This window comes from Pituophis catenifer, unplaced genomic scaffold (assembly GCF_029215685.1).
Source record: "Pituophis catenifer annectens isolate HBS135680 unplaced genomic scaffold, rPitCat1.0.hap2 SCAF_10, whole genome shotgun sequence".
NCBI lineage: Eukaryota > Metazoa > Chordata > Lepidosauria > Squamata > Colubridae > Pituophis > Pituophis catenifer.
The window spans coordinates 31132384-31146352 of NW_027256890.1; the positions used below are offsets into that span (position 1 = coordinate 31132384).

Below are 13969 nucleotides of genomic sequence, written 5' to 3' on the forward strand. Positions count from 1 at the left end.
TTAAATCATTGCAGGGACCCAAAGAATTGAGGTAATCTAGTTAATTCAGATAAGCCCTTAAAACATCGAGTTGAGGGGAGTGTTGTCCTTATCTGTTGGCAATGAAAGTTTTCAAACTTTCCAATTTAGGATTATGTATAGAATTTCCTAAAAATCTGGATGACCAGCCTTCTGCTTTCACACAGGATCTCAAAGTGCTTTACAATAATGCCAGGAAAGAGGACTTTCTGCTTGAGGTGGAAAAAGATGAAACTTTTGAGTTGGGTTTTATCAATTTTACCAATTGAATTGGGTTTTACCAATTAGATATGTTGTTACAGAAATGGCTAGTTTCCATTATGAAAAAGTAAAAAGTTGAACGTAGCTCTTAATGCCTTATTCAACTGCACCAAAAGAATTGGAAGTCAATGCCTTTTTTTTCCATTTTCCCTTCCTTTCGCCCACTATTCACTTCCCTTTTTCCTTCCCTAATTTCCCTAATATTTGCTTTTGTATTCTCTTTGTATGTTATATTATAAGCTAATAAAACTATATGCATAAAAAGTGCCAGGAAAGAGAGAACAGTAATAGTGGAAAATGAAAACCAAAAAGCATCTCCTACACAGCATAACAGCCTGGCACCCCTTCTCAGTGCTCAGCCTGGCCTTGGCCTACGTGGGGGCCGTCCAGAAGCTTCCAGCTGAAGTTGCTCATTGATGTTCTTGGTCACCCATGTCACCCAGCTTTTCAGAGAAATGGCTTTGCCCACTGCTCTGCCTGGGTGCCTGTTCCACAAGGCCAGCCCCCCCCCCCCCCCCCCAGCACATGACGCTCAGCTCTGGAACTGGGACCTGCCCATCCAAAAGTCTTGCAGGTACCACAGATCAGCTTCTCAGTCAACTGGTTCTCTTCCAGCCTTGGCCAATCATGCACAGCCACACCTGGTTCAGTGGTGGCAGAGACATGCCTGAGTGTCACCAGCTTCCTTGTGAAGTTCCAGGTTCCCTGAGAGTGATAGAACTGCATTCCAGTTCCCCAGAGCACCTCTGAAAATGACTGGCAGTTGTGAGGCATCCTCAGTGCAGAGGCTTCACCACAGCTCAGTTCAAGGAAACCGACTGCAGGGGAGGGAGGGAGGGAGGGATGGCACACATCACCCCTAACAGCAAGCAGGGTTAACTCAGTCCCGGCTCCAGGCCCTGCTGTTCTTCCAGACTCTCCGCCTGGAGTCTTTTGCCTTTGCCCACACGGGCTTAGCATAACTAGATGGCATCCCTGGGAATCCTTCGTCTCCAAAAAGGGTGCTTCAGGAGTGGCCAGCCCATGGCCTGTTGATGCCGGGGGTCACATTCAGGATACCCCAAACCTACTACTACTTGGGGTCTTAGACCTTAGTTCCCATCAGCCACGGGTGGCAGGAGCTGTGGGGAAAAAAACACTGGGAATTATACGTGGTGCTGGCCTGCTCTCTTCTTCCTAATCACAGAAATACCAAGCCTTAATTTCGGGCTGAGGAAAAAAAATCAAAGTAACCAACAGTTCCTTAGTTTGCGGGGAGGGGAGGAGCCCCAACTCTCCACGGTGTGCCAAAGCTTTCTAAAAGGCCACACATGGCTCCTGTTTGGGCAAACTGCACCAACTATCCAGAGACTTCCAGATTAAATCCAGGGTGCATGTTTTGACATTTAAATCCCTTAAAGTTTGGGTGTTGCCTCTGACTTCCCAGAGGATTGTAAACTGGGCTTATCCTCCAAGGATTTCCTGGGTGTGGGAGGGCTGTCCCAGGAGAGGCCCTGCTTGCAATCAGCCACAGCTTTTCCAGTAGCAGCTGAATCCTCTCATCTTGCATGTTCAAGCCACTTTCCAGGGGAAATTCAAACTCTTCTCTCCTTGATGTCATCTCAAAAAAACCCAGCTCAGATTCCGGAAAAATTATGCTTGATCTTAGCCCAAAAGTGATAAAATAGCAATTGCACTTAGACTTATATACTGCTTCACAGTATATACTGTGCATATACTGCTTTACAGCCCTCTCTAAGCGGTTTACAGAGTCACATATTGCCCCCAACAATCTGGCTCCTCATTTTATGGATTTTGGAAGGATGGAAGGCTGAATCAACCTTGAGCCTGGTGAGATTCGAACTGCCAAATTGCAGGCAGCCATTAGTCAGCAGAAGTAACCTGCAGTACTGTACTCTAACCAGTGCGCCACCGCGGCTCTTGAAATGATATTTTCCACTCTGAGAAGGCACCAATTGAGCTGAGTGAGGACCTAGGGTTTATCTTATCACTGAATATGAATTTGAATGTTTTGTTTTTATATAAGTTACCACGAATGCTTTCATTGTCTTTCATTCACCACCAGTGAGCTGGATGAAAACGGGGCCTGGGAATGGAAGAGAACAAAGCAGTGAAATAGGTGAAGACAGTCACTGCTGGCCAGGGACTGTGAGAGCACTAAGCCAGTAGGGATTGTGAGAGCACTAAGCCAATTGGGGAAGAGGGTGGCAGCTTTGCTAGCCCAGAGTGCCAATCTTCTCTCGGTTCCCGTTCAGGGATCTTCTTGGGGCGACTCCCAGCCTCAGTTCTGAAAGAAGATGTTGACGACAGTATAATCAAAGTTCTGCTTGTTTTTTTAATGCATTTTGCCACAGGCTGTACATAAAAAAAAAAAACAGGTCCTGCTTTAATGCCACCCTCTCAAATTTTTCGACCAACACCTTGTGGACACCCTTGAGTGTCTCCAAGTGTTTTGAGCTTAAAGGTAAACAAGGTGACCCTGGAGGCTTGCCCTCACCACCTCAGCTTGCCTTTCCACATTGCAGCCAAGCTGAGGTCACCACCTCCACATTCCTCCCTTCTGGTCTGACCAGATGGACGAGAGGCTTGTGGCATCACTACCAAAGGAGTCCCTTCAGAGTCAGCTTCCTGTGGCCCAGAAATGCCAAGGGCCACTGTGGCAAAGGGGCAGATTCCTGCTTCCCAGAGGAAATGCCATCACCCAGAGTTTCACTCCAGAGCTCAGCGGCCCTGCTCGAATGATTTGCCCCCGGGGGTGGGGGGTGGGGGCAAATGACCACGCCAGTAGGATGTCAGCGAATGTTCTCCGCCACCATGGCTAGCTGGGGAATTCTGGGACTTGAAGTCCACAGGTCTTAAAGTTGCCAAAGTCGAGAAGCGGCTGTCATTTTTTCAGCCAAGGGGCAGGAAAGGAGATCATTTGATCAATTATTTGGGAGTTTTCCAAGCCTTCTCCCACTTTTAATATTCTGTAACATTTTTCTATTAGTTCAATCTGTACGACGATGTCATCAATAAAAGGAGCCTGCGGGCTTCCCAAACTTCAGCGCTGACAGAGGCAGCCCAGCCAAGGGGAGGAGACGGCAAAGAGCCTCCTTTCGGTTCCACGGGGGCCAGAGGCGCCCTCCCCGGCTGGATCCCCGCCCTGGGCGTCACTCAGCCCGGCGGCGAGGGTCGCAGGAGGAGCTCGGCTGCGGCCACCCGCCTCCTCCTCCTCCGCCGGCGACGCCGGGCCACCCAAGAACCGCGCTCTCCGCCTGGCGCCGCCCGTTCTGCCCAGGCTGAAAACTCCTTCGCCCACGGCCCGCCTCGCCGACCCGGCTCTGGAGCCCGAGGTGCCGCCGCCCAGCCCTGCTCCGCTCGGCGGCCACAAACTCCGCCAAGGAAGCGGCGGCCCCGGGAGCCTCACCTGCCGCCCGCCCGCCCGCCGGCCCCGCCCTCCCAGGTGAGCGCCGCCCCCGCCTCCGCCTCGCCCGCAGAGAGCAGCGGCCGCAGCGGCGCGTCCAGCCATGGCGAAGGCGGCGGCGCCGGACGACGACTACAACTTCGTCTTCAAAGGCGAGGGGCGCGCGGGGGGGCTCCGGGCGGGGCGGTGGGGGGGCTCGCCTGGGGCTTCGGGGCGTCTGCCTTGCTGCCCTGCCCTCCGCCGGCTGCCGCCTTCAAGCGGCCACGAAGCGGTCCCCGAGGCGGGATCCGCTCGATGCCCCTGCAGGATCGCAGCCTCCCGATCCCAGCGGGGCGAAAGAGCCACTTTCCTTTGCGGCCGCGCGCCCCCCCCCCCCCATCCCCGGTTCTGTGCACGGCGAGGCTTGCCAGGAAAGGCTCCGCTACTTCGAACTTCCTGCTCAGGAGCGATACTGGGCGGCCTTCAGATTGCCCTGCAACTCTCTTAATTTTCCGCCCCCCCCCAAAGCTCCCCTTTAGCTCACCTGCTTTGCCAATGAAGGGGGTGGAAAATGCTGGACTTGGCCAGGGCCCAGGGGGTGCTCAGGGTGGGCAGAAACCTTGCAGCTCTGCGGCCCCAGGAAGGGCCCGGTTGGGGCCCCTGCGTCTCCTCCACCTGCCCCTCTAGTAAGGACCCGGCCGTTACCAGGGGCCAGAAGGGACCAGCCTCTCCTTGCAGCTTCTGGGCCCCCAAATGTGCCCATTCCGTTTAGCATCTGGCCGCAGTGTCGGCCTTTGAGACTTGGCCTACTTCTTTTGGAAGAGTTATATTTATTTTTTAGATAAAAATGCCCAGAATAGAAGCGTTGCTCTCCAAAGGTGTGAATGTTCTGGAAAGCTTCGTTCACAACATTTTGGAAGATGCGGCTCCTGTGTGAGCAGTTCCTTTCCCTGCCTCCTTTCCCCACTTGGGCTCTTAGAAATCCTTTCTTAGAGAGCTCAGAGTCAGGTACTTCAATGCCCTGAAGGTCCTCGGCCTGCCTCCCCTTCACCTTCTCCCTTCACAGCAACAAGAACTTTTGCCGGGCGTTTTCCTGCAAGGAGCATTCTTACACACTATACAGGAGGGAGAGAGAAACACACTGCTGATCCTTACCAGCAGAAGCAAAGAACTGCAGCCTTATTAACCTACTAGATCTGGGCCTTTGCTCTCTGTAGATAGTTTCTGATTGCATTAACTGGCCTGCACTGATCTCATAAAATGTGCTATTAAATGCAGAATACACCAACGATATGATAGAAGCCTCAGCCTTAGTGTATGAGAAAGCATTAAAAAGGGGGTGTGGATATTGGTGTGTAACACCCTCACCCCCGGGTCACAATTATGATTGTGTTCAAGGGAGCGACCAGCGGAAAGGAGAGAGAAACAAGCAGGGCCAAAGGAGAGAACTCTCGAAGTCAGAGAGTTCCCCCTCTGCTTCCTGGTGTGAACACGAAGTAGTCATTTCCATTATGAAAACAGAAACCAGCTTGAGAAGAAATACCTTATGTAGGCGCCACATTGAGTTTCCTCCACTATGCTTGTTGCTCATGGCCTTGAGTGCTTAGATACCATAAGCGGAAAGGTGTATATAAATATAATAATGCAAAATGAAAAGCAATAACGTGTGTCAAATAAGATTTTCTTCTAGGAACAGCCTAGATACGTGCTTTCATCAACTTCAACCTGAATAACTTTTCCTTTAATCTGGGTGTTCATTTGATGTATTTGTTCCATGTCTTCCATGTTTCTGGCTCAAGGCAATTTAGCTCTTGGCAAGGAAATCTCAGGCTAAAATTGTGGCCCGTGCAGGGCCAAGGTGTACTCAGAGTGTCTTTAGACTTGAACGGATAATCAATTCAGAGCTGGATTCGTGGTTTCCATTTTTAATGGAAAATTCATGTTCTACAATCATATTTTGTTACCTCGGGTCTCTTTAAGTGCTGACATTTCAGGGGGATCTCTTGTGATTGACAAACTTCCTTTGACTGGTTTGTTATTATCGTACTTTTATTGACAAATGGAGATTTTTAGAGCTGATAAGATCAGAAAGACACATTAGGGCCTAAATCAGACATTAGGGTAAGGAAAACTTCTCACCCAGCTGGCAAGTGGCAGCCACCGCGTCAACCCTGAGGTCACAAGTGGCCTCTGAGAGGAACAGCACCCGCCTCCCCCTTTAGCAGGAGGGAAATGAGCAGTAAGGCTGCCTGGCCTCTCCCTGGAGCAGGGCCCTGGGCTGCAGGGGAGGCTGGGCAAACAAACCGCCAGAAAGAGAAGCCAAGGCCCAGGGAGGGGCCCTGGAGCTGGTTCCTCCAGGAAGTGCCTGCTCTGTGCAGGGCTCCCTCCCGCTGGGGGTGCGGCTGCTGACCCAGCCCAGCTTGGAAGGACTCCAGCCCTGGGAAAGCCCTGGGGGCCTGATGGCCACTGCAGCCTGCCCCATCCAAACCCTCCCTTGCTGGTCATTCCCTGCTTTGGGCTACTCCCACCTGGCTTCTCCAGCTCCCCTGCTTCAAGGGGGGGGAGCCTTTACTGACCCTCAGGACTGGGGAAGAAGAGGGTGACTGTCCTGAAGGTTGCCTTCCTCTCAGATACTCTTCTCCCTCTTTCTCATGCATGTATGTGCATGAGATCTCATGCATGTATCACGCATGAGTGTGAGAACGAGTGTGTGTGTGAGAGAGACAGACTGGTTGATTCACCTGTTCCAGCAAGGTGGCGCTCCTGCCCGGGGCCCTATAAAGTGTTGGGAGGAGCAACTGAGTAGGAGCCCCCCTGAGGGAGGCTGCTTCAGGGGTGGGTTCTAAATTCTTCTACTGCCGGTTCTGTGGGCGTGGCTTGATGACCATGTGACAATTCTTTAGGATTTAGCAGAGGTTCTGGTCTACCAGGCTTTTAACTGCTTGCAGAGCTGTACCCCTCTACCCATTTGTTTTTGGAGGCACCGGTCTACCAGCACACTGCCTTTTAACACTGATCAGCTGTAGGGCGGCCCTTTGAAGCCCCTCAGCAAGAGTTTAAACAGTTTTTTTTCCTTCTAGCCCATCAACTGGGACTCAGGAGGCAGCAATAGACTGGGGGTGGGGACAAATAAAAGGTAAGAATAGGGCGGGGGAGGCGGGGGGGCAGAACCGGTTCGGTGACGTCATATCATCACCGCTACCAGCTCAGCGGAACCGGGAGGAACCCACCACTGGGCTGCTTCCTGCTGTGTCCCGGCAGGAAGGCCTGTCCTGGCCGTACCTCCTGCTGATGAAGCTGCCATCTGCTCTGCGGGATCAGGCCTCCTCCCTTGGGATCCAGAAAGCCCAATCCATGAGCCCCTGGATGACCAGAGGATCATATCTCCTCCGGCTGTTTCTTTTCAGGGAATTTCCTTCGGCTGCCAGTCCTTGACTGCCCTGCCTGATAGCGCCCTTCACCCAGTTACGGCCTGTTGTATTTGCCCTTCCTGCCACAATTAAGTTGCAAAGCCTTTGAGGCATGAAATCACTGCCGTGAAATGAGAGCTTTTCAGAACGGAACACCCGGCCATGTTTCTGGTGGGGGCCTTTTGGAGAAAGCCAGGGGCCCTTTGCAAAGGAGGCGGATCCGGTCTTTGGGTTGCCTCTGAGCAGCCGGGCTAGACTCACCCTCTGGGATGCGCTCCTTTCCCACAGAGGGTGCAGATCTGGCCACTGGCTGGTGGAGCAATGGGATAGGATCCCAATCGCCAGTTTTCTCAGCCTAATGCTTCCAGGGTGGCTGGGAAGGATGGGAGTCCAGCATCTCCAACAGGGGTTCAGTTGAGGAAGGTTGCAGCAGGGTAGGCAACGCAGCTTCACCCGTTTTGCATTCCTGCTTCGGCAAAGTGATGGGGAAGATTTTGTTCTCCCTAATTAGCATGCACATTGGAGGGCCGGGACTGTTCAGGTTTCAGCACACCCTCCCCAGTTGCTAAACGTGAAATCTTGAGAGGCCGCAGAATAACTTCAGGCAGAACTTCAGAGTCACCCAGACCTGTTCAGGAGCGTGCCACAGATTCTCTTGTAAAGATAAATAAATATTTGAGTGGTGTGTGTGTGTGTTCATTACTCCTGTAGGGCAAGCAGTGGCTGAGGCAACAAAGACACACTTTCACAAATGTCTTCCCCATGGTTAACTGAACCTCGGTTTACTCAACCCCATTTCCTGAGGAAGCAGAATAATGCAATTCAGGAACCACAGACTGACCACATCCACCGGATTTGCACACCCTTAGCTAAAGTGTGGTTGCACAATCTCAGCCCCAGTGTGATGGGTGGGGAAGAGCTTGCCTTGCTGGGCAAAGGGTCCTGGGCAGCCGCTACAAGGCCAATGGGAATTCTTCCTCTCTTCTGGGAAACTAAGCCTGGCTGGGCCCGGCTGCATCTCCTCCTCTTACTCTGTCACTGTCCAAATCAGAACTCACATTCCCTTGGTTCAGCCATTTCCTGGATTTAACCATGGTGCTGCAGAAGGTGCAAATCACAGCTGGCCAAATTGAGAGGAATGGGATGGTTTGGTTGAACTCAGCCACTGTAGCTTCTACTATCAAGAAGGCTGTCTGAGGTCAACCTCTGGGGTCGGCTAACCTCCCCACCCCCCCAAATCCCATGATTAAAACAAGCATGGTTTAATCCAACGCCTGTGCATGTCCTGATGGAGAAATGCCCCTCGTGCCCTAAACAGCATTGTCTTCTTCCTCCTCCCAGTGGTTCTGATTGGAGAATCTGGGGTGGGAAAGACCAATCTGCTCTCGCGCTTCACCCGCAACGAGTTCAACCACGACAGCCGTACCACGATTGGGGTGGAGTTCTCCACACGCACCATCCTGGTGGGAGACGCCCTGGTGAAAGCCCAGATCTGGGACACAGCCGGGCTGGAACGCTACCGGGCCATCACATCGGCGTAAGTAGAGGCAAAGGGTGTCTGGCCGAGGAGGGCAGTGGGCTGCAAGCTGGGAAGGTCTCCACCTGGTCAAATTCTCCTTCCTTTTACCTTTCTCAGTCTAATAGGTTTCATTGGTGCTTTGGCTGACCTGATCAGGTGTTTACAGGTGATTCCCACAGAACCTGTTGGGTATATTAATGAGTCATAGGAGAATCAGCCTGGATGTGGATGCAGTCAGGGCATATCTAGACGTGTCTTAGAGGAACATCTTGTAGGTGTGAAGGGGAAACTGTGTCTGTCATACAGGATGACTGGAATCGCCCATTTTCTAGGTTCAACATAAACGGAAACAGCTGAGTTTACATCATCTGATACTAAACTTTCACAAACTGGTTTGAGGGATGACATCCATGTAACCCTTGGGCCTTTTGCTAACCTGGTTAAGCATAGTGTGCACACTCAGTCCGTGTGATGCTGTAAAGATAGCACAGATGTGGGGTCCTTGGTGCTGTCCGAGCTTGGTTGTTTTCTTGCAAACGTTTCCTTACCCAACTAGGTAACATCATCAGTGCTAGAAGAGAGTAGGGTTTGCAGAGTGGAGGAGGAGAAGGACAACTGCGGGGACCTTGGTGTACTCTGAGCTTGGTTGTTTTCTTGCAGACGTTTCCTTACCCAACTGGGTAACAATTTAATTGGCGGCATATAAATTAAATTTATATGCCGCCCCTCTCCGGAGACTCAGTGTCATCTAGCACTGATGATGTTACCCAGGGGTGAAATGTAAAATCTGTTACTACTGGTTCTGTGGGTGTGGCTTGGTGGGGTGTGTGTAATGTGACAGTGGGCGTGGCCATTTAAAAAAAAAAAACTTTTCAAAGCATTTTTTCTAATGCTTTGAAAAGCCTCTCTGCCGATCAGGAACTCAGCTGGGATCATCAGAGACTTTTCAAAGCATTTTTTTTACCACCTCTTCGGCCAAGAGGTTGCAGAAAAAAATGCTTTGAAAAGCCTCTGAAGATCCCAGCTGAGCCACGCGATCATCAGAGGCTTTTTTTTTACTTTTAAAAGCATTTTTTCATCAGAAGAGGTTGTAGATAAAATGCTTTTAAAAGTAAAAAAAAAAAAAGCCTCTGATGATCGTGTGGCTCAGCTGGGCATGGTGGGGGTGGGGCACGCAGGGATTTTTGCTACCAATTCTCCAAACCACCCACCGCCATCGCTACCGGATCGGGCGATCCCATCCAAACCGGGAGCATTTTAACCCTGATGTTACCCAATTGGGTAATGAAATGGCTGGAAGAAAGCAACCAACTTCAGTGAGCACCAGTGAGCACAGTTGAACCCTGAGCTACAAAGATTCTCCTTAATTGATAGCAAAGATGTCTCTATGTCAGTGTATTTTACTCTTCTTCTGTGCCTTAACTGAATGGGAATAGCCTGGTAAGCCAAGGCAGCTCCTTCAGTTTCTGTCATGCATTTGTGGCAGCAGAAATGCATAGAAACGGTGGCTGTGCTGTCTCACAGACCTTTGACTGCCTTGTTGACAGCACTGGAGGAGATGCTGTCAGCTGAAGACTTTGGTCCCTCTGAGAAAAGCCATCTGGCCAAAAATGCAAGTATTCAAACTTACTGCAAGTTCGAATCTCACCAGGCTCAAGGTTGACTCCGCCTTCCATCCTTCTGAAGTAGGTAAAATGAGGATCCGGATTGTATGGGCAATAAGTTGACTTTGTATAAAAAAGAACACCGCTTTGGGGGGGGGCGAAAGCCCTACTAAGCAGGTTTATACTTTATGAAGGCTGTTGCTTAATGCATTGTAAGCCGCCCTGAGTCTCCGGAGAAGGGCGGCATATAAATCGAACCAATAAAATAAATAAATAAATAAAATAAAGGGCCACCAACCACCCATCCAATCACCTTGGCCAGCATGTCCCCCTCAGAGTCTGGTCTAGGGACCAGTCAGTTGCTGGAGATGCCAGGCAGAATTAGAAGCTCCGGGGAGAAGCAGAAGCTCCGAATGATGAGCCCCATCAGGGATGAGCGTTCCGGCAGAGGGCTTGTCACGATGGCAAAGTTTTCCCTCTTCTCTTCTTGCTTTTTTCCCCTCACTTTTTTCACCATGTTATCTGCCACAGATACTATCGTGGGGCGGTGGGGGCCCTCTTGGTGTTCGACATCACCAAGCATCAGACGTACGATGTGGTGGAGCGCTGGCTGAAGGAGCTGTATGACCACGCAGAGGCCACCATCGTTGTGATGCTGGTGGGCAACAAGACGGATCTGGCCCAAGCCCGGGAGGTGCCCACGGAAGAGGCCAAGATGTATGCAGGTAAGAAGGGGCGGCTGCCCTTCCCCAGAGGGCTGGGACTTGAGTGGCTGTGGGTACAGCGCTGAGCTCAAGGCAGGATGTGGCCCATGGCTTTGACTCTGGATGAAAAACCAGATGGGCTGCTCCAGGCCTTGTGGAAGCTTTGGATGACAATCCACATCAGCCCCAGTAGTTCACATTGATGGGATCTGCAGTCCAAAATAGCTTGGAGGTAATTAGTTGACTTGGTTTTCAGCTAGAGGCTGCAAGAGGAAGGAAGTGGCGTGCCCAGCTATTTATTCACCCTGATTTAATGATCTTAATAAAACACATTAAAATGGGCAACTAAGAAGAAAAACAAATAGGTCCAAAGAAAAGAGCAGGCAAGTGCTTTTTCTAAATGAGATGTGGGCACTACAGCACCATCCTTGTTATCTTTGAAGTCGACATTTATTTAAGATGGCGGCTGTTCCCTAAAGAAGGAGCCGGTCACCTTCACAGTGTCTTCCTGGAAATAGGAATAAATTTCATTTTGGTGGCTTTTTCACACCTTTTTTCAGTTAAACTCCATTGCTTCTTTGGCCATTGAAGAGGTTTTTCTGTCTTCCTTGTCACAGAAAACAACGGGCTGCTCTTTGTGGAGACCTCTGCCTTGGACTCCACCAACGTGGAACTGGCATTTGAAACCATTTTGAGAGGTAGGTGGGGGCGATCTGGGGCAGGGGTGCCTCTTGGTCGAGATTTGCTTTCCACTACACAGGGAAGTCTTTAACATCTTATTTACTTGGCATCAGAAAGAAGAACATGGAGTTAGATAGACTTCTACTTGATTATCCAGCAAGAAGAAGTAGATACTGTAACTGCAATTTGTCTTGGAGGGGCGGGGGTGTTCTATAGTGAATCTTTCCTAAATTCACCAGGAAGTCAGTTTGAAAATTCAAGATATTAGCTAGTTTTGAGTTTGGTCCACAGCAGACTTCTGTTCTCAGCTGAGACAAACGGGTTCTGCCATTCAACAGAACTTGGAGGTATCTGGACTTCTTCTAGATCAGGTTGGCATAGACTGTCCAGAGCTTTAAGTGGAGAGCTGCTTCCAACCCTCAGTATGCCAGGGTTCAACTGCCAGGGGGGGGTGGTTAGATATTCATTGATTGATTGATTGATTGATTAATTAAATGCCCCTCCAGTCAGATGCATCTCGGAGAAACGTTCACTCAACAGTCCAGGAAACAGATTAGATTCACAGCTCAGCCAAACCATCCGCACGAAGCAAACTAAAGGGAAACCTCATCACAGACCCCCTTATTCTTCACTTGATGATCCCCCCCCACCTGCAAAGGCCCTTCTGAAGGGTCAGGACTTCCGGTTTCTCAGCGTTAGCAACTTTGAGCTGTGTGGACTTCAACTCCCAGAGTTTATATTATTGTATTATTATACATCATATCAAATCAAATCACATTGTATCATATTATATTCTAAATTGTCTTTATTATATATTTAATACAATATGGAAAATTGGTGGTGTCTCTTCACTGCAGATGTAAAAGATGGAAAACACCTTTTCTTTTCTTTTCCTGTTTCTAGACATTTTCCATAAAGTGCAGAAGCAGAAGCAGAAGAGCCCTCTGGACAACAAAATCTCGCTCTCTACCGAAAATCACAACGCGGTATCCACCTCAGCGGCGGCTGAGGGGAAGAAGTCCTGCTGCATGAACCTCTGACGGGGCCGGTGGGTGGGAGTCACCAGCTGGGTTCATGCACTGCATTAAGCCAAGACGACAGTTTAATCCTGGTTTGCCCAATGAGCTAGTAGCTGGGTTCACATTAAAAAATAGTCTCCCCACCTGAACCAGGAGTAAAGAAAATTGGGACTCCATCTTGGGAAGGTGGTCCATCACTGGACACCCTAGAGAGGGTTGAAATCTGGAAAGGGTTGCCCTGTAGGGAAATTCCATGGTATATGTTGAATCTGCTAATCCAAATGAAAGGCAAATATTTTATTCCTCTGGAAGGAATAAAAGCATTTTATTGGTCTGCAAGTAGAACCTGTAGCTGAGCAAATGGTGGGCAGCAGGTGGGCTGGGCAAAAGTATTGTCCATTTATGAAACTGGACCCTGGGAAGTGGTGAGGGTTGGTGGATGAGCCCCTCTGAGGAGCCCCTCAAAAGAGAACTTGACCAAGACACACACAAACCACGGGTGGTCATATTTACACATAGCACCAAGCTACTGTCCATGGTTACAAGCTACAGTAACTGAGTTCAAAGGAAATGCTAAACAATGTTTTGTCAGCTACATTGAGTCATGCAGATCAGATGGGCCGCCACATCAATTTAGGAAATGAATACAGAGACATTAACACAGGTGGCTGATGTTCTAGCTAAAGGCAATGTGTGGGCCCAGCTACTGGGTCAATGAAACAGCAGTTATGGCTTACTACACAGCACACCTGCACCAAATTGTGGTTGGTTTTCACAACAACTGGTTGAGAGAATTGTGCCTTATCGTGCATGTATATAGAAGTTGGATATTGGTGACCCTTGAATTGTGGGGAGGGAGAACAAAGGAAACTGGTTCCTCATGCCACTTTTTTGATGATGAGTGACGTCTTCCCTTGGGAATAATTGGCTCTGTGGGGCCACAGTGGATGGACCATGAGAAGATCAAAAGATCTTTGATGCCCTTCCTTCAGTCTTTTGCCTTTCTTCCTAGCTTAGGGAGCTGCAGCTCGACCAATCAGCCTCTTCAGAAGCTTAAATTGCTTTCTTGCTTGTAGAGAAATGAAGCTGAAAGTCACAGGTAGCTCTCCCATCGTAGACATTTCCTAGGTGGTAACTTGGGAACCAGGTTGGGCTTGATAGGCGCTTATGCCCTCCTTTGGTGGCATCAGGCAAACAGTTCAAACTTGCAGTGATTTCTTTTGCCTCTGTACATCACTGGATTCTTTTTCTAAATCTTCCATCCACAAGACGCCTGACTTTGTGGGATGGGAGTCTCTCATATTGTGTGTGTACATTTATAAATATGTATATATAAACATATTTCTAAATAAATTGTTCCAGATGATG

At 49.8% G+C, this 13969-nt stretch overlaps 1 protein-coding gene across 1 annotated transcript; it reads left to right on the forward strand.

The window, feature by feature from the left end:
* The first annotated feature begins 906 nt into the window (after positions 1-906).
* LOC139322430 (ras-related protein Rab-25-like) lies at positions 907-13969 on the forward strand. Its single transcript, XM_070951529.1, has 7 exons — positions 907-990; positions 3269-3452; positions 3578-3724; positions 8416-8611; positions 10729-10922; positions 11519-11599; positions 12486-13969. Exons 1-7 carry the CDS (start codon positions 907-909, stop codon positions 12620-12622), a joined length of 1023 nt encoding a protein of 340 aa, XP_070807630.1. The 3' UTR covers positions 12623-13969.

Excerpts from the sequence above, each read along its gene's own strand:
- LOC139322430 (XM_070951529.1), top strand. The coding sequence starts at position 907 with ATGCACAGCCACACCTGGTTCAGTGGTGGCAGAGACATGCCTGAGTGT. Across the intron at positions 8,612-10,728 it reads TACCGGGCCATCACATCGGC|ATACTATCGTGGGGCGGTGG; the intron begins GTAAGTAGAGGC and ends TATCTGCCACAG. Across the intron at positions 10,923-11,518 it reads AGAGGCCAAGATGTATGCAG|AAAACAACGGGCTGCTCTTT; the intron begins GTAAGAAGGGGC and ends TCCTTGTCACAG.